This window comes from Thamnophis elegans, chromosome 13 (assembly GCF_009769535.1).
Source record: "Thamnophis elegans isolate rThaEle1 chromosome 13, rThaEle1.pri, whole genome shotgun sequence".
Lineage (NCBI taxonomy): Eukaryota > Metazoa > Chordata > Lepidosauria > Squamata > Colubridae > Thamnophis > Thamnophis elegans.
Window position 1 is genome coordinate 3,276,108 of NC_045553.1, and position 17,357 is coordinate 3,293,464.

At 47.9% G+C, this 17,357-nt stretch overlaps 1 protein-coding gene across 1 annotated transcript; it reads right to left on the reverse strand.

The window, feature by feature from the left end:
- Positions 1-5,995: 5,995 nt before the first annotated feature.
- SLC35E4 (solute carrier family 35 member E4) lies at positions 5,996-11,070 on the reverse strand. The gene is made up of 2 exons (XM_032229795.1): positions 9,588-11,070; positions 5,996-7,028 (listed from the first exon to the last, which is right to left on the reverse strand). Exons 1-2 carry the CDS (start codon positions 10,243-10,245, stop codon positions 6,607-6,609), a joined length of 1,080 nt encoding a protein of 359 aa, XP_032085686.1. The 5' UTR covers positions 10,246-11,070; the 3' UTR covers positions 5,996-6,606.
- Positions 11,071-17,357: the final 6,287 nt, after the last annotated feature.

A 17,357-nucleotide genomic window follows, 5' to 3' on the forward strand; every position in this document is an offset into this window, starting at 1 on the left:
GCAGTGGCTCAGGGGCTAAAACGCTGAGCTTGTCGATTAGAAAAGTCGGCAGTTCGGTGGTTTGAATCCCTAGTACCTGTGTGAGCAGGGGTTTTTGACTAGATGGCCTGATTTAGTGCAATATCAAAAAACGCAAATCATTTTTTTGCGGAAACACCACCACCCCCGCACGATTTTCTCGCGGACCACCCGTTAGTGACCCCTGATCTAAGGTTACCGAGCACAGTTAACCAAACGCCTTCCCTTCCTTGAGATATGTAACCTTCAGCCACCGAATGTTGGCCGTTTTTTTTTTTCCTTTCCGACCAGAGAGAAATTGACTGATGTTTGCAACTCCAGCGGTTGATTGGCAGAAACCCACTCCGTTTTGCCCTGGATGCCCCCCATTTTTTTGTGACAACTGTCTGTTTGTCTGTTTATTTATTTGTATGCCGCCCTTTTCCCTGGGGGGGACTCAGGGCGGCTCACAATCAAAAGGAAGGGGGGAAACAGACTTTTACATATAGACAGTACATAATTAAAACGCAACATTCATACCATTCGGGCGGGTTACAATCTTTAGCCCCAGGCCTGACGGGATAGCCAGGTTCTAAGGGCTGTGCGGAAGGTCTGGAGGGTGGTGAGGGTACGAAGCTCCACGGGGAGATCGTTCCATTGGGTCGGGGCTACCACCGAGAAGGCTCTCCTCCGCGTGGTGGCCAGTCGGCATTGGCCAGCGGATGGAACTCGGAGGAGGCCTAAACGATGAGATCTAATGGGTCGTATGGAGGTGATCGGCAGTAGGCGGTCTCTCAAGTACCCAGATCCACTACCATGAAGGGCTTTATAGGTGGCAAGTAGCTGCTCCAATTACACACAAAAAGCAACCACATCTTCTTTCGGGATTGTTCAGCATTGAGCTGGCTGCCAAAGGATGCTTTTTCACCCTTCTTTTATTTTTATTTTTTGCAAACATCCTGCTTTCCAAAGGTTTCCTTTCTTTAAATTTCCACAGTCTGGAAATGCCTATGATCCAGCTTCTCCTTCTGGATGGTTCCAGGCTGCTTGAAATGCAGGGCAGCCGTTGCTAGCGGCAACCAAACAGCCGGCCCGTTTTTTTTGTCCGCAAAAAAACCCCAGTAACCTTGAATAATTATCTTTCCCTTCGCCCAGAAAAGCCGTTCCTTTCCCCGAAATTGCTTCTCTTGGCTGTCAAAGCTGTTCCCCGCCTCCAGTTTTTTTTCACAGAGGACGGAGATGCGTCATATTCTCAGCCCTCCCTCCCTCCCTCTCCTCGGGGGTCAGTCAAGGACACCAGGACACAAATAAGACAAAAATAGAGCTTTATTTTGAGACAAACACGAGCCGAGATGCTAAACAGGTTGCTGGCCTTCTTATTGGCTCCCAGGAGGCTGGGAAGGGTTTAATCTTCCGTTGGTTTGCAAAACATCTCAACTCCTCTTTGATTACAGATTAACAAGAGTTGGAAGGGACTTCGGCGGTCATCTAGTCCAACCCCCCGCCCAAGCAGGAGACCTGACACCATTTCTGACAGACGGCAGCCCAGTCTCTTCTTGAAAGCTTCCAGGGATGAAGCTCCCGCAACTTCCGAAGGCAAGCTGTAGGTAGGTAGGTAGGTAGGTAGGTAGGTAGGTAGGTAGGTAGATAGGCAGGCAGGCAGGCAGGCAGGCAGGCAGGAAGGAAGGAAGGAAGGAAGGAAGGAAGAAGGAAGGAAGGAAAAGAAAAAGGAAAAAGAAAAAGAAAGAAGGAAGGAAGGAAAGGAAGGAAGGAAAAGAAAAAGGAGAGAGAGAGAGAGAGAAAGAAAGTTGGAAGGGACCTTGTAGGCCATCTAGTCTAACCCTCTGCCCAAGCAGGAAACCCTGCACCCTTTCTAACAGATGGCAGTCTAGTCTCTTGTTGAAAGCTTCCAGGGATGAAGCTCTCACACCTTCTGAAGGCAAGCTGTAGGAAGGAAGGAAGGAAGGAAGGAAGGATGGAAGGAAAGAAGGAAGGAAAAGAAAAAGGAAAGAAAAAGAAAGAAAGAAAGAAAGAAGGAAGGAAAAGAAAAAGGAAAGAAAGAAAAAGAAAGAAGAACGGAAGGAAAGGAAGGAAGGAAGGATGGAAGGAAGGAAGGAAGGAAAAGAAAAAGGAAAGAAAAAGAAAGAAGGAAGGAAGGAAAGGAAGGAAGGAAAAGAAAAAGGAAAGAAAGAAAAAGAGGGACGGAAGGAAAGGAAGCAAGGAAGGAAGGAAGGAAAGAAAGAAAGAAAGAAAGAAAGAAAGAAAGAAAGAAAGAACAATTGGAAAGGATTAGAATTAGAATTAATAGAATAGAGTAGAGTAGAGTAGAGTAGAGTAGAGTAGAAAAATAGAATAGAAAAAAGGAATAGAATAGAACAGAACAACAGAACAGAATAGGAATAGGAACAGAATAGAATAACAGAGCTGGAAGGGACGTTGGAGGTCTTCTAGTCCAACCCACTGCTTAGGCAGGAAACCCTGCACCACTTCAGACAAATGGCTATCCAACATCTTCTTAAAAAACTTCCAGTGTTGGAGCAGCCACAACTTCTGGTGGCCAGTAGTTCCACTGGTTAATTGTTCTAACTTTTTTCAGGGGTCTCCCACTTCTATCAGGAGGCCAGCCGAGTATCAGCTAATTCAGAAAAACATGAGGGAGGAGCCCACCACTGGAAGCTTTCAAAGGGAGACTGGACTGCCGTTTGTCAGAAATGGTGTAGGGTCTCCTGCTTGGGGTCAGACTAGATGACCCGTAAGGTCCCTTCCGACTCTCTTAATCTAATCTGAACGGTGGACTTATTTGATAACATTTTTCCCCCCTCTAAACTACGACTCTTATTGCAGTGTTTCTCAACCTCGGGAACTTTTTAAGATGTGCGGACTTCAATTCCCAGAACTGGGGAATTCTGGGAGTTGAAGTCCTCATGCCTTAACATTCTCAAAGTTGTGTGTGTGGGGGGGGTTAAATTTAATTTAATGATTTAAAGCTTCTTCCTCATTTACATAAACATCTCAGCCGCCGTTTAGTCTCGGTTTCCGAAATCTGCAAACGTGGTTCGATGCCGCCAAGATCTTAATTCAGGAATCGTGTGTGCTTTATGAACCAGTGGAGACCAGCTTTTCCCGGGCCTGCAAGATGCTAGATTACCACTAGAGGGCAGCAAAGTACTGGAGATTTTTTGAGGGGGGATCTCCTTGCTGCCTCCCTGTGGTTATCTGCATATCTTGCAATCCCAGATTTAAAAAAATCTTTAAAGGAGGCAGGGCAGAATAGCATTATTTGCCTGGTTGAGCCAAGCAATGCTTTAAGAACTAATAATCTATAGCAGGGGTCTCCAACCTTGGCAACTTTAAGACTTGTGGACTTCAACTCCCAGAATTCCTCAGCCAGGTTGGAGACCCCTGGCAAATTGTAGGATAATGCCGATGTTAAGCCCAGATGTGCTTTATGTGAGCTTGTGATCTATATATAAACAGTGCCTTATGGCTTAGCATATATGGTGCAAATATTCCTCAGCCCAGTGGTTTATTCAGTAGATCGCGGTTAAACAAACCAGAGCTTAATGTCCTCTACGCATCCCGTCCAAAACAGAAAGATACACAGCCACAACATTTCAATTTTTTTGATATGACGACAGCCGTACAATAACACCCCACCCCCCCTTCCTGTACGATCAACCCCAGCCGGGCAGGAAAAGCTGATGGTTCGAGATCGTTTTCTGCGGAGTTGCGGAGAAATAATGTACAGTTACCGATACACCCTGATAGGACCATAGGCTTGAGGTGTTGGCGTGTGTCACGAAACCACTTGTGCAAAGGTGAACCCTATTTAAGAGGGGCGTGGCGGCCTAGGGGTGGAGCTCTCGTCTCACAACCAGGTTCGATCCTAGGTGGAGGCAGATATTTCTCTCTCTAGGCACAAGGGGAATTTATCTGCCGAACAAAACTCCATACTGGTGACAGGGGACGGCATCCGGCCACTAAACATAGCTCCATTCAGTTGCCCCGACTCCGCCCCGCAAGAGATTATGGGGTTGTTAAAAGAAGATGATGATGAAAGGCGACTGATCTTATTTAAACTACAGATCTGAATCCCACCCCCCAAAGAATCTCGTCTTTGCAAGTGGACTTCGGGGGCTATCAAAATTAAGAATACCCACATATAATTTGGACCGGAGGAATTGTGTGCACATGTTTCTTTACTCTAACATGCCAGTCCGGGTTCTTCTTTCCAAAAGGGATGGGACCAGGAGTGAAATTCAGTTGGTTCTAACCGGTTCGGGAGAACCGGTAGCGGAAATTTTGAGCAGTTCAGAGAACCGGCAAATACCACCTCTGGCTGACCCCAGAAGTAGGGTGGGAATGGAGATTTTACAGTATCCTTCCCCTAGAGTGGGGAGGGAATGGAGATTTTGCAGTATCCTTCCCCTGGAGTGGGTGGGGATGGAGATTTTGCAGTATCCTTCCCCTGGAGTGGGGAGGGAATGGAGATTTTACAGTATCTTTCCCCTGAAGCGGGGAGGGAATGGAGATTTTGCAGTATCCTTCCCCCGGATGGAGAGGGAATGGAGATTTTGCAGTATCCTTCCCCTGGAGTGGGGTGGGGATGGAGATTTTGCAGTATCCTTCTCCCAGGATGGAGAGGGAATGGAGATTTTGCAGTATCCTTCCCCTAGAGTGGGGTGGGGATGGAGATTTTGCAGTATCCTTCCCCTAGAGTGGGGAGGGAATGGAGATTTTGCAGTATCCTTCCCCTAGAGTGGGGAGGGAATGGAGATTTTGCAGTATCCTTCCCCCTGGAGTGGGGAGGGAATGGAGATTTTGCATTATCCTTCCCCCTGGAGTGCAGAGGGAGTGGAGATTTTGCAGTATCCTTCCCCTGGAGTGGGGAGGGAATGGAGATTTTGCATTATCCTTCCCCCTGGAGGGGGGAGGGAGTGGAGATTTTGCATTATCCTTCCCCCTGGAGTGCAGAGGGAGTGGAGATTTTGCAGTATCCTTCCCCTGGAGTGGGGAGGGAATGGAGATTTTGCATTATCCTTCCCCCTGGAGTGGGGAGGGAATGGAGATTTTGCATTATCCTTCCCCCTGGAGTGCAGAGGGAGTGGAGATTTTGCAGTATCCTTCCCCTGGAGTGGGGAGGGAATGGAGATTTTGCATTATCCTTCCCCCTGGAGGGGGGAGGGAGTGGAGATTTTGCAGTATCCTTCCCCTGCACACCAAGCCACGCCATGCACACCAAGCCACGCCCACAGAATCAGTAGTAAAAATATTTGCATTTCACCACTGGGAAATCTGGACACTTCTCCAACATAATAGCTTAGAATAGCGCTGGGCCTTGTGCAGATGTCAAGCTGTGTCCTTCTGTTGTGTTTGGAATTACAGTTGAATCCCCAGGAATCCATACGGCAGTGTAAAAATAAATAAACCCGCAACAAACCTTGCAAAAAGTGCACGAAATCTGCAGGACGTCTTATGAAACCGTGTTTCTTAACCTTGATAACTTGAAGATGGGCGGACTTCAATTCCCAGCATTCCCCAACCAGCCAGCTAAGCTGACTGGGGAATTTTGGGAGTTGAAGTCTGCACATCTTCAATAGCAATAGCTCTTAGACTTATATACCGCTTTACAGTGCTTTTACAACCCTCTCTAAGTGGTTTACAGAGACAACATATTGCCCCCAGCAGTCTAGGTCCTCACTTTACCGACCTCGGAAGGACGGAAGGCTGAGTCAACCTTGAGCCTGGTGAGATTCGAACTGTCAAATTGCAGGCAGCCGGCAGGCAGGCAATAGCAATAGCAGTTAGGCTTATATACCGCTTCATAGGGCTTTCAGCCCTCTCTCAGCGGTTTACAGAGTCAGCATATTGCCCCCAACAACAATCCGGGTCCTCATTTTACCCACCTCGGAAGGATGGAAGGCTGAGTCAACCCTGAGCCGGTGAGATTTGAACAGCCGAACTGCAGAACTGCAGTCAGCTGAAGTAGCCTGCAGTACTGCACTCTAAACACTGCACCACCACGGTTCTTATGCCAAGTGGCCAAGGTTGACAGACACAATTATGAATGAACAGTAACTTCTCTTCCCAAAGATCAGATTTTAGAAGACAAACTTGGGAATATCTTAATTTAAAAACAAACAAAATCTAAAAGAATTTGCCTCACACTCGCCTGCGCCGGGCAGGCAAAAGTATTCTTAAAAACTCTTTGCGGTTATTCTTGCCCAGAATTACAAAATAATTCAAATCACAGGGATGTGTTTGGAGAGAAAAAAATAAAGCTTCCTTCTCAAAGCTTTTTGGGTGGACTTAGCCAAACTCAGATGGCTTAAACTAAGCCAATCCAATGGTTGGGACTCACAGGATGTGGTGCAGCCCTGCTTTTGACGTTCCCAAACCATAATCTACAGCTCAGCTTTGTTGTGCATATTCAGCCTTCAGTGGTTTACTCCGCCCGCAATAGGATTTTCCCATATGCAGGCTGTTGTTTGCCGATGCTGACCGACAATAGGAGTTACAAGGAGATTCCCAAGGCCAGCAGAAAGAAGAGGATGAGCTCGCAGTCAGAACGGTAGCTTCTTCCAGCCCATTCTGAGTCCACACACCCCCCTACTCTTTTTTGGCTGGGCCCGCCAGCGAGCGCCAGCAAGCGGCGATCCCCTCGGAGTGATGGTACATGAGGACGCCCAACAGGGTGAGGGCGATGCCCACATAACTCAGCCAAGTCAGGTGGCTTCCGAACAGCCAGCGGGAGAGGAGCAGGTTCCCCACCACGTTGAAGTTCCCCAGGACGTGGATGGTGAGGGCGGAGGTCAGCGAGAGGATGCAGAAGCTGGACAGGTTGTAAAGGACCGAGCCCAGGCAGCTGAGCAGCACGCAGTTCCAGAGGCTGGCCTCGTAGGCCAATAGGCCCTCCCAGGCTGAGCCCACCTCCATGCCCAGCGCGGCTACGAAGAGAAGGCAGAAGCTGGGCAGCGAAGTCAAGCACAGGAGCCTCAAGGAATCCAGCTGCTCCTCCTGCAGAAGGATACCTGTAGGTGGGCAGACAAGGAGAGGGTCGGCAAAGCTTCAGGGTCTTTGGGGGCAAACGAAAATGTTACAACAAGAAATAGAATTCAGACCAGTTTTACTAGGCGTTATCCCAGAGAAACGTACTTATTTGATTATACACGTCAACTACAGCAGCGAGAATTGTATTTGCCCCAAACTGGAAATGAAATAAGTTACCAACAGATGGAAGAGATAATAAAAAAAAAGATACTAGATTGTGGAGAGATGAAACAGGTTGACAGTTAAAATAAAGGATAGAGAGGAATCGGTGTACTTCCAAGACATGGGGAAGATTTTACGATTGGCTAGAGAAAGGAAGCTAGAAAAGAAAGGAGGAGATACAGAACCCAGACGATGCACTATTAATGAAAAGGGGAGGGGGAGAGGGGGAAAACAGAAAAGAAAATATTAAATACACAAGCATGTATTCAAGAGCAAGATATAAAGCGTTGGGGAGTTAGGATAGTTAGGATAGATTAGCGAAGGTAAGGGAATAAGGAATGATGCTGTCAGCTTCTGCTAAGCTAAATTATACATCTATATCATTTATATATATAAATGACATAGATAGATGATAGATGGATGGATGGAGACATAGATAGATGATAGGTAGTAGGTAGGTAGGTAGATAAATAGGTAGGTAGGTAGGTAAATAGATAGGTAGGTAGGTAGGTAGGTAGGTAGGTAGGTAGGTAGGTAGATATGTAGGTAGATAAATACTGTATATACTCGAGTATAAGCCTAGTTTTTCAGCCCACTTTTTGGGCTGAAAAAAGCCGCCTCGGCTTATACTCGAGTCAGTGAAAAATTTGCCTGAAATGGAGGAGAAAAAGGGGCGGGGCCATGCCGCTGGGTGACACTCGTGAATGGCCCAGTGCCCCTGTGAGTTTCCCCTCCCTCTGTGTCAGTTTGCCGCGCAGCGCGCACCGCACCATCCCCCCTCCTCACGTTCTAATGTAATGCAGGGCTGTCTTACGATTCCCCTTCCTCCCCCTCCTGCCGCTCTGCAACGATGTCCCACCTCCTCCTTGTTATGGCAAGCAGCCACATAGCGATGTCCCACCTCCTCTGGTACAGTGATCCAATGATAGGAATCACTGTGCCGTGTGTCATAGGAGGCGGGACATCGCTCCCGCGGCTGCACGGGACATCATCCTCACAGCGGGACATCAGCATCATGAGGTGAGTGAAGTATTTCATTGAATACACCGCTAGTTTACTGTTTTTCTTTGAAATAAATATTCAAAAACATTATTGGTATCTATTTTTATTTTTGAAATTTACCGGTAGCTGCTGCATTTCCCACCCTAGGCTTATACTCGAGTCAATAACTTTTCCAGTTTTTTGTGGTAAAATTAGGTGCCTCGGCTTATATTCGGGTCGGCCTATACTCGAGTATATACGGTAGATAGGTAGGTAGGTAAGTAGGTAGGTAGACAGGTAGGTAGGTAGGTAGATAAATAGATAGATAGATAGATAGGTAGGTAGGTAGGTAGGTAGGTAGGTAGATAAATAGGTAGGTAGATAAATAGATAGATAGGTGGGTGGGTAGGTAGGTAGGTAGATAAATAGATAGGTAGGTAAATAGATAGATAGGTAGGTAGGTAGATAAATAGATAGGTAGGTAAGTAGGTAGGTAGACAGGTAGGTAGACAGGTAGGTAGGTAGATAGATAGGTAGGTAGGTAGGTAGGTAGGTAGGTAGGTAGGTAGGTAGATAAATAGGTAGGTAGGTAAATAGATAGATAGGTAGGTAGGTAGATAAATAGATAGGTAGGTTGGTAGGTAGGTAGGTAGATAAATAGATAGGTAGGTTGGTAGGTAGGTAGGTAGATAGATTGGTAGGTAGGTAGATAAATAGGTAGGTAGGTAGATAGATGGCTGGATAGCTGGATGGATGGATCAAGGCAGAAAGAAAGACATAGATGGATAGATGGATGGATAGATGAATGGATGGAGACAGAGAGACATAGATGATAGATAGATAGATAGATAGATAGATAGATAGATAGATAGATAGATAGACAGACAGACAGACAGACAGACAGACAGACATGATAGATATAGATGATAGATAGATAGATAGATAGATAGATAGATAGATAGACGATGATAGATAGATAAGATAGATAGATAGATAGATAGATAGATAGATAGATAGATAGATAGATAGATAGATAGATAGATAGATAGATATGATAGATATAGATGATAGACACAGACAGACAGACGATGATAGATAGATAGATAGATAGATAGATAGATAGATAGATAGATAGATTCTACATGACAGATAGAGATGATATAGATACTGATAGAATAATATAGATGATAGATAAACAATAGATAGACAGACAGACAGATTAGAGAGAGGGAGAGACGCTTAGCAAATCAACACTAGAACAATCTTTCTCAACCTTGGGCCACTTGAAGGTGGGTCAACTTCAACTCCCAGAATTCTGGGAGTTGATGCCTCCCCCCACTTTCCTGCGGCCTCCGTTGGCGCAAGCCTGCCTTCGCCACCACCCCCGGCTCACTTACTCTGTTGAATGGACTTCAGGCCTCGCAGGAAGGTGGCGGCGAAGAGGAAGCAGCATCCAGCTTGGTCGAAGTGCACCTCGCCCACGAAGCTCAGGGAGGCCCCCAAGCAAATGGGGCCCATGGCTGCGTACTGCAAGGGGTGATGGCGCTTCCGCAGGAGCAGCTCCGAGAGGGTGAGGGTGAAGAGCGGGGTCGTGGTATACACCATCTGGGCAAAGTCCAGCTGGACGTGGTTGAGCCCCAGGTTCCCGAAAGCCACGCTAGCGCAGAAGGTCAGGCTCAGCAGGAAAACCCGGAGCCGGGTTTTGGGGTGGAGGGACGGGTAGCCGGAGTCTCCTCCTCCTCCTCCTCCTCCTCTGGCCCGGAGCCTGGCGAGAGGCCTCCCCACCACCACCGCCGTCAACATGTGTAAGGAGGACAGCAAGACCGGGTAGCGGAAATTGTGGGTGGCGAAGATCCACTTGTTCAGGCTGGACATGGTGGAGCCCGTGGCCAGCCACGTCAGGACGGTGGCCACCAGGGGCAGGCTGTGGCCCCACCGGGAAAGCAGCCTCAGCCCCCAGCGTTGCCCGGGATCCTGCTTCCAGGGCGGGAGCAGCCAGGCTCCGGTGGCTGAGCCCATCACGGCATCGTGCTTCTTCCCTGCTGGCAGGCACATGGGGCGGGGAGTGGGGATGACGACAGCGAATTGGCGCGAATTCTTTTGCAACCGGGACGAGGGTCTCCACTGGTCTGGAATGTCCTTTCCTAGCCAAGGAGGGCTGCTCGGTTGCCCCTGCTTCCTTGGAGCTGGGATCTTTCGGTGGTGCTTCTTTCGAGTAATCCCTCCTGTCGCCTATTTGCTCTCTGTCCCTCCCTCTGAGTCACCGGCATCAGATTTCCTCTCCTTGCAAGTTGTGGCTTTCTCCCAAGCGGTGTAGAAAGGTCTGGGAACTCCCAGGGTGTGTTTGGGAACGGCGGAAACAAAACAGGACCCCCTCGCACCGCAACGACAGCTGGCGACCTTCTCGTTCAACTCTTCAGATAAAGGGCTCCCTGGAATAAGCCGTCTTCTTTTTCTCAGCCGGTGCTGCAGCCAGGTTACTTCCAAGCCTCCTTGGCACGCCCAGGGCTCGCTCCCCTTCTCCTGAGCCGGCTGGCTTGGGCTCAGCTGCGTGTGGGTGCCGGGAGGGTATCCCAGCAGAGAGGAAATCGACACCAAGTTTAGGCTGTAATAGTAATCGTAAAAAGAAATGGTACAGTTAAACAACAGGGTTGACTCAAGCTTTCCTTTGCCGCTCCCCTCTGCATTTTTAAAAAATTTCCGCAGCCGGCAAGCCTTCGATGAGCCGGCTTGGTTAGACCAACCTCCGTCGGTTCTGGCATTATTGGCACAGGATTGGCCTCGGTCCGATTCCCTCCCTGGTTACCCGAAGGTGGAGCTGCCAATCCCACTGGGTGGGGCCCCCACAATCTGCCTCCTCCTTTTTTTAAAGAAAAGAAAATAAAAAGTTTTTTTTTAAATTTTTATTCTCTTCTGTATAGCTACAGGTATACATTCACATGGTTATTCTTATTTATCTGTATCACTGTTACATGTTTGTTTTTCCATATAAAAAGTTAAAATATATATCCCGGGTTTTATTTTTTCTTACCATCCCATATATCTGTTTTGTATTGTCATCATCCTATTTTTTTCACCCTTCCTCCCTTCTCTACTTCCTTCCTTCCTCCTCTCCTTTCCTCTTTCCTTCTTCCCTTACCCCTCCCCTATTCCTCTTCGCCCTCCTACCCTCTCTCCTTCTCTTTCTATCCCTTCTCTCCTTCCTCTCCTTTCCTCTTTCCTTCTTCCCTTACCCCTCCCCTACTCCTCTCTTCCTCTTCCCTTCCTCTTTCCTTCTTCCCTTACCTCTCCCCTACTCCTCTCCTCCTCTTCCCCCTCCTACTCTCTCTCCTTCTCTTTCTATCCCTTCCCTCCTTCCTCTCCTTTCCTCTTTCCTTCTTCCCTTACCTCTCCCCTACTCCTCTCTTCCTCTTCCCCCTCCTACCCTCTCTCCTTCTCTTTCTATCCCTTCCCTCCTTCCTCTTCTTTTCCTCTTCCTTCCCCCGTTCCCTACTCCTCTCTTCCTCTTACCCCCTACTAACCCTCTCTCCTTCTCTTTCTATCCCTTCCCTCCTTCCTCCTTTCCTCTTTCCTTCTTCCCTTACCTCTCCCCTACTCCTCTCTTCCTCTTCCCCCTTCTATCCTCTCTCCTTTCTCTTTCTATCCCTTCCCTCCTTCCTCTCCTTTCCTCTTCCTTCCTTCTTTCCCCTGTCCTCTCTTCTCCTCTCTTCCTCAGCTCTGAACTGGTATATTTTTGGGATGGTAATTCCCGCAAACCCTGTTATAATTTTATGCTTATCTTTTCCTATTCCCTTTTCTTCATTATACTATTCTAACTATTTTTCCCCGCTGTGTCTCATTCTCAAACATATACTTACATATTTTCTTTTCTATTTTCCCCATTCTTCCCCCGCTTTTCCACTTAAGAGTGTCTCAAACTGGGTTCTTTATCTCTTTCTTGCTTTCGTTACTTTTTTAAAGCAGATTTTTAATTGTTTTCCCCCTCTATAACATCTTACAATCATCACATTAACATTGTTATGCCATCATGCCTGTATATATCAATCTTGTATCACTTCTATATTCATATACATTCAGCTACAGTTCTATACATTTCTCTATTGTTTCTCGGCTGAATTAACTTTATTCCTGTTATGCAATCATTTATTTGTATTTGTATTTGTATTTGTATTTTATTATTTGTATGCCACCCTTCTCCGGGAGGACTCAGGGCGGCGAACAATTCAAGGGGGAAAAAAAGGGGAACATAAAAAGACAAAATACAAATAATAAAAGTAGACAACAGTCGCACAACCATACATGTCGAGAGGGGAGGGAACTCATCACCCCCAGGCCTGCCAGCAAAGCCAGGTTTTGACGGCTTTTCGGAAGGCCTGGAGAGAGGTGAGGGTCCGAATCTCCGCGGGGAGTTCATTCCAGAGGGCTGGAGCTGCCACAGAGAAGGCCCTCCCCCGGGTAATAGCCAGGTGGCATTGGCTGGTAGATGGCACCCGGAGGAGGCCGACCCTGTGCGATCTAACGGGTCTGTGGGAGGTAATTGGCAGCAGGCGGTCTCTCAAGTACCTTTATTCCAGTGATCCCAAGTTTCATAGTATTCAGACTCTCCTTTGTCCTTTAATCTTAATGTTAACGTGTCCATTTCTGCACAATCTAAAGTTTTCTGAATCACTAATTCACCTGGGGAATATGACTTTGTTTCCAGCATTGGGCAAAGGTTATTCTAGCTGTCCTCAACAGGCATATTAGTATGTATTTAATTTTCTTTCTATATTTCCCCTTGGTTATTCCCAGCGGAAAGAGTTCCGGTTTGTATTCTATTTGATCCTCTGTAATTTGTTGTATCCCTTTCCAAATGTTCATCCAATATTTTTGAGTTTCCGGACAGCTCCACCATATATAATAGAAAGCCCCCCCCCCGGGGGGGGGGTGTTGGTACTTCCAGCAGGTCGGATTCATGTTATGAATGGTAGTCTTGCTTTCTTTTCTTATTCCTTTTTCTAATCAATCTCGGGTGCCAAGAGAGAAGCAGCTGAGGACTTTTTGCAGCCCCCGCCCCTCGTCCCCTCCAAAGACCTCAGCTCCCCATGGAGATGGACATATAGAAAGAAAGATAGAATCAAGATCGCGGGAAATGTTAATGCCACTTCATAAGGCCTTGGTAAGGCCACCCTTGGAATACGGCGTTCAGTTTTGGTCGCCACGATGTAAAAAAGATGCTGAGACTCTAGAAAGAGTGCAGAGAAGAGCAGCAAGGATGATTAGGGGACTGGAGGCCAAAACATATGAAGAACGGTTGCAGGAACTGGGTATGTCCAGTTTAATGAAAAGAAGGACCAGGGGAGACACGATAGCAGTCTTCCAATATCTCAGGGGTTGCCCCAAAGAAGAGGGAGTCAAACTATTCTCCAAAGCACCTGAGGGCAGGACAAGAAGCAATGGGTGGAAACTAATCAAGGAGAGAAGCAACTTAGAACTGAGGAGGAATTTCCTGACAGTGAGAACAATTAATCAGTGGGACAGAAGTTGCCTCCAGAGGTTGTGAATGCTCCAACACTGGAAGTCTTTAAGAAGATGTTGGAGAGCCATTTGTCTGAAACGGTGTAGGTTTTCCTGCTTAGGCAGGGGGTTGGACTAGAAGACCTCCAAGGTCCCTTCCAACTCTGCTATTGTATTGTATTGTATTGATGTAGAAAAGATGTGGAGACTCTAGAAAGAGTGCAGAGAGGAGCAACAAAGATAATTAGGGGACTGGAGGTTAAAACATATGAAGAACGGTTGCAGGAACTGGGAATGTCTAGTTTAATGAAAAGAAGGACTAGGGGAGACATGATAGCAGTCTTCCAATATCTCAGGGGCTGCCCCAAAGAAGAGGGAGTCAAGCTATTCTCCAAAGCAACTGAGGGTAGAACAAGAAGCAATGGGTGGAAACTAATCAAGGAGAGAAGCAACTTAGAACTCAGGAGAAATTTCCTGACAGTGAGGACAATTAATCAGTGGAACAGAAATTGCCTCCAGAGGTTGTGAATGCTCCAACACTGGGAGTTTTTAAGAAGATGTTGGATAGGCATTTGTCTGAAACGGTGTAGGGTTTCCTGTCTAGGCCGGGGGTTGGACTAGAAGACCTCCAAGGTCCCTTCCAACTCTGCTATTGTATTGTATCGTATCTGGACCCAGCAAAAAAACTCAAAATTCTGGGGAAGGTGTGGTGACTTATCATTCCTTCCCTCTGCGGGAGAGATTCCTGCTTGCAAAGTATGACCAGGGCAGCTAAACCCATTTTGAAAAGAAGAATAAAAATAAAATAAAATAATCAGCCAGACCAAGAGGTGGATCTGATTTCTTCGTCATTAACACAACAGCTGCCAGGAAGGGACCGGGTGAGTCACTGGCAAGCTTATGCCCATAACTTTGCTTCACAAAAGAAACCACAACTTTTCAGTACACACCTCCCGGGAAGGGGGGGGGGGCGCTTCTGGCCTGGACTTTCCTCCTTCCCCAGCAAAGCAGCCATGCAAAATTGCTGAAGGTTGATTTCTTTTTTTTGCAATTTCGAGTTTGCCCTGATCCAAAAATGGATCCCGGGAGGTTGAGCCCACTTTTATCCTGAATAATGTCGGTAGTAGTGACCGATTTTATTTTCCTGGGCTCCAAGTTCACCGCAGAGGGGGACAGCAGCCAAGAAATCACAAGACGCTTGCTCCTGGGGAGGAAAGCGGTGGGAAATCTAGACAGCAGACTAAAAAGCAGAGACCTCACCCTGCCAACAAAAGTGCGCATAGCCAAGGCTGTGGTTTTTCCCAGTTGCCATGGATGGCTGTGAACGATGGACCATAAGAGAGGCTGAGCGCCAAAGAATGGAGGCCTTTGAACTCTGGCCCTGGAGAAGACTCCTGCATTGAGTCCCTTGGACTGCAAGGCCATCCAACCGGTCAGTCCTACAGGAGATCCACCCTGACTGCTCTTTAGAAGGCCAGATCCTGAAGAGGAAACTCCAAGACTTTGGCCACCTGATGAGAAGGAAGCCAAAGAATGGAGGCCTTTGAACTCTGGCCCTGGAGAAGACTCCTGCATTGAGTCCCTTGGACTGCAAGGTGATCCAACCGGTCAGTCCTAGAGGAGATCCACCCTGATTGCTCTTTAGAAGGCCGGATCCTGAAGAGGAAACTCAAAGACTTTGGCCACCTAATGAGAAGGAGGAAGGACTCCCTGGAGAAGAGCCTCATGCTGGGAACGATGGAGGGCAGAAGAAGAAGAAGGGGACGGCAGAGAAGGAGGTGGCTGGATGGAGTCACCGAAGCAGCCGGCGTGAGCTTCAATGGACTCCAGAGGATGATGGAGGACAGGAAGGCCTGGAAGAATGTTGTCCATGGGGTTGTGATGGGTCGGACACAACTTCGCAACTAACAACAACAACAACATAGAAAAGATGAGATAGATAGATGATAGATAGATAGATAGATAGATAGATAGATAGATGAATGATAGATAGATAGATAGATAGATAGATAGATAGATAGATAGATAGATAGATAGATAGAAAAGATGGACTGCAAGGCCATCCAACCGGTCAGTCCTAGAGGAGATCCACCCTGGCTGCTCTTTAGAAGGCCAGATCCTGAAGAGGAAACTCAAAGACTTTGGCCACCTAAGGAGAAGGAGGAAGGACTCCCTGGAGAAGAGCCTCATGCTGGGAACGATGGAGAGCAGAAGAAGAAGAAGGGGACGGCAGAGAAGGAGGTGGCTGGATGGAGTCACCGAAGCAGCCACCGTGAGCTTCAATGGACTCCAGAGGATGGGAGAGGACAGGAAGGCCTGGAGGAACGTTGTCCATGGGGTTGCAATGGATCGGACGTGACTTTGCAACTCACAAAAACAACAAATGTCAGAAGGCGAGAAGCCAGCAATCTTTCTCCCCCAAACCTTACAAGCTGAATCATAACATCCTTTAATATTTGTTACTGTTTTTTCCCCAATTCTCAGGGAGTAGCTTCTCACCACAGTGACTCCGGTCCTTATTCAGCCCAGCAGTTCCCAACCTTGGCCCATTTTTAAATGCCTTGGGATTTCCTTCCCAGAATCCCCCTAGATCTTAAAAGTCCCTAAGGTTGAGAAACGCTGCTTTAGCCCTTCACTTCGGACCTTCTCTCATTCAGGGGGGTTTAATTTCATGAGAGGTGGAAAGTTGCTTTTACCTTTCGAAGCTGGTGGTTTTGACTTACTCCAGTGGGGAGAAATAGATGGTGATGGGGGGGGGGGGAGGGAAGAGAAGGAGGAGGACTGTGATGTCTTTGGTAGTCTCTGAGCTTGGTGGTTTTCTTGCAGATGTTTCATCACCCAACTAGGTAACATCATCAGTGCTAGAAGGGAGTGGGGTTTGCAGAGAGGAGGAGGAGGAAGAGGAGGAGGACGGTGGGGTCCTTGGTGCTCTCTGAGCTTGGTAGTTTTCTTGCAGACGTCTCACGACCCAACTAGGGAACATCATCAGTGCTAGAAGGGAGTGGGGTTTGCAGAGAGGAGGAGGAGGAGGAGGAGGAGGAGGAGGAGGAGGAGGAGGAGGAGGAGGACGGTGACTGTGGGGCCCTTGGTGCTCTCTGAGTTTGCTTGTTTTCTTGCAGACATCTCACGACCCAACTAGGTAAAATCATCAGTGCTAGAAGGGAGTGGGGGTTGCAGGGAGGAGGAGGAGGAGGAGGAGGAGGAGGAGGAGGAGGAGGAGGAGGAGGAGGAAGAGTGTGGGGCCCTTGGTGCTCTCTGAGCTTGGTTGTTTCCTTGCAAACGTTTTATAACCCAACTAGATAACATCATCAGTTCTAGAATGGAGTGGGGTTTGCAGGGGGGGAGGAGGAGGGGGAGGAGGAGGAGGAGGAGGAGGAGGAGGAGGACGACGACGACGACTGTGGGGCCCTTGGTGCTCTCTGAGCTTGGTAGTTTTCTTGCAGACGTCTCACGACCCAACTAGGTAACATCATCAGTGCTAGAAGGGAGTGGGGTTTGTGGAGAGGAGGAGGAGGAGGAGGAGGAGGAGAACGAGGGCTCTTTCCCCTTCGCTTTCTCATCACCCAACTAGGTAATGTCATCTGTGCTAGAAGGGAGTGGGGTTGGGGGGGAGGGAGGAAGGGAGGGAGGGGAAGGGGGGAGGAGGAGGAGGACTGTGGAGTCCTTGGTGC

Excerpts from the sequence above, each read along its gene's own strand:
- SLC35E4 (XM_032229795.1), bottom strand. The coding sequence starts at position 10,245 with ATGTGCCTGCCAGCAGGGAAGAAGCACGATGCCGTGATGGGCTCAGCC. Across the intron at positions 7,029-9,587 it reads CCTGAAGTCCATTCAACAGA|GTATCCTTCTGCAGGAGGAG; the intron begins GTAAGTGAGCCG and ends GCCCACCTACAG.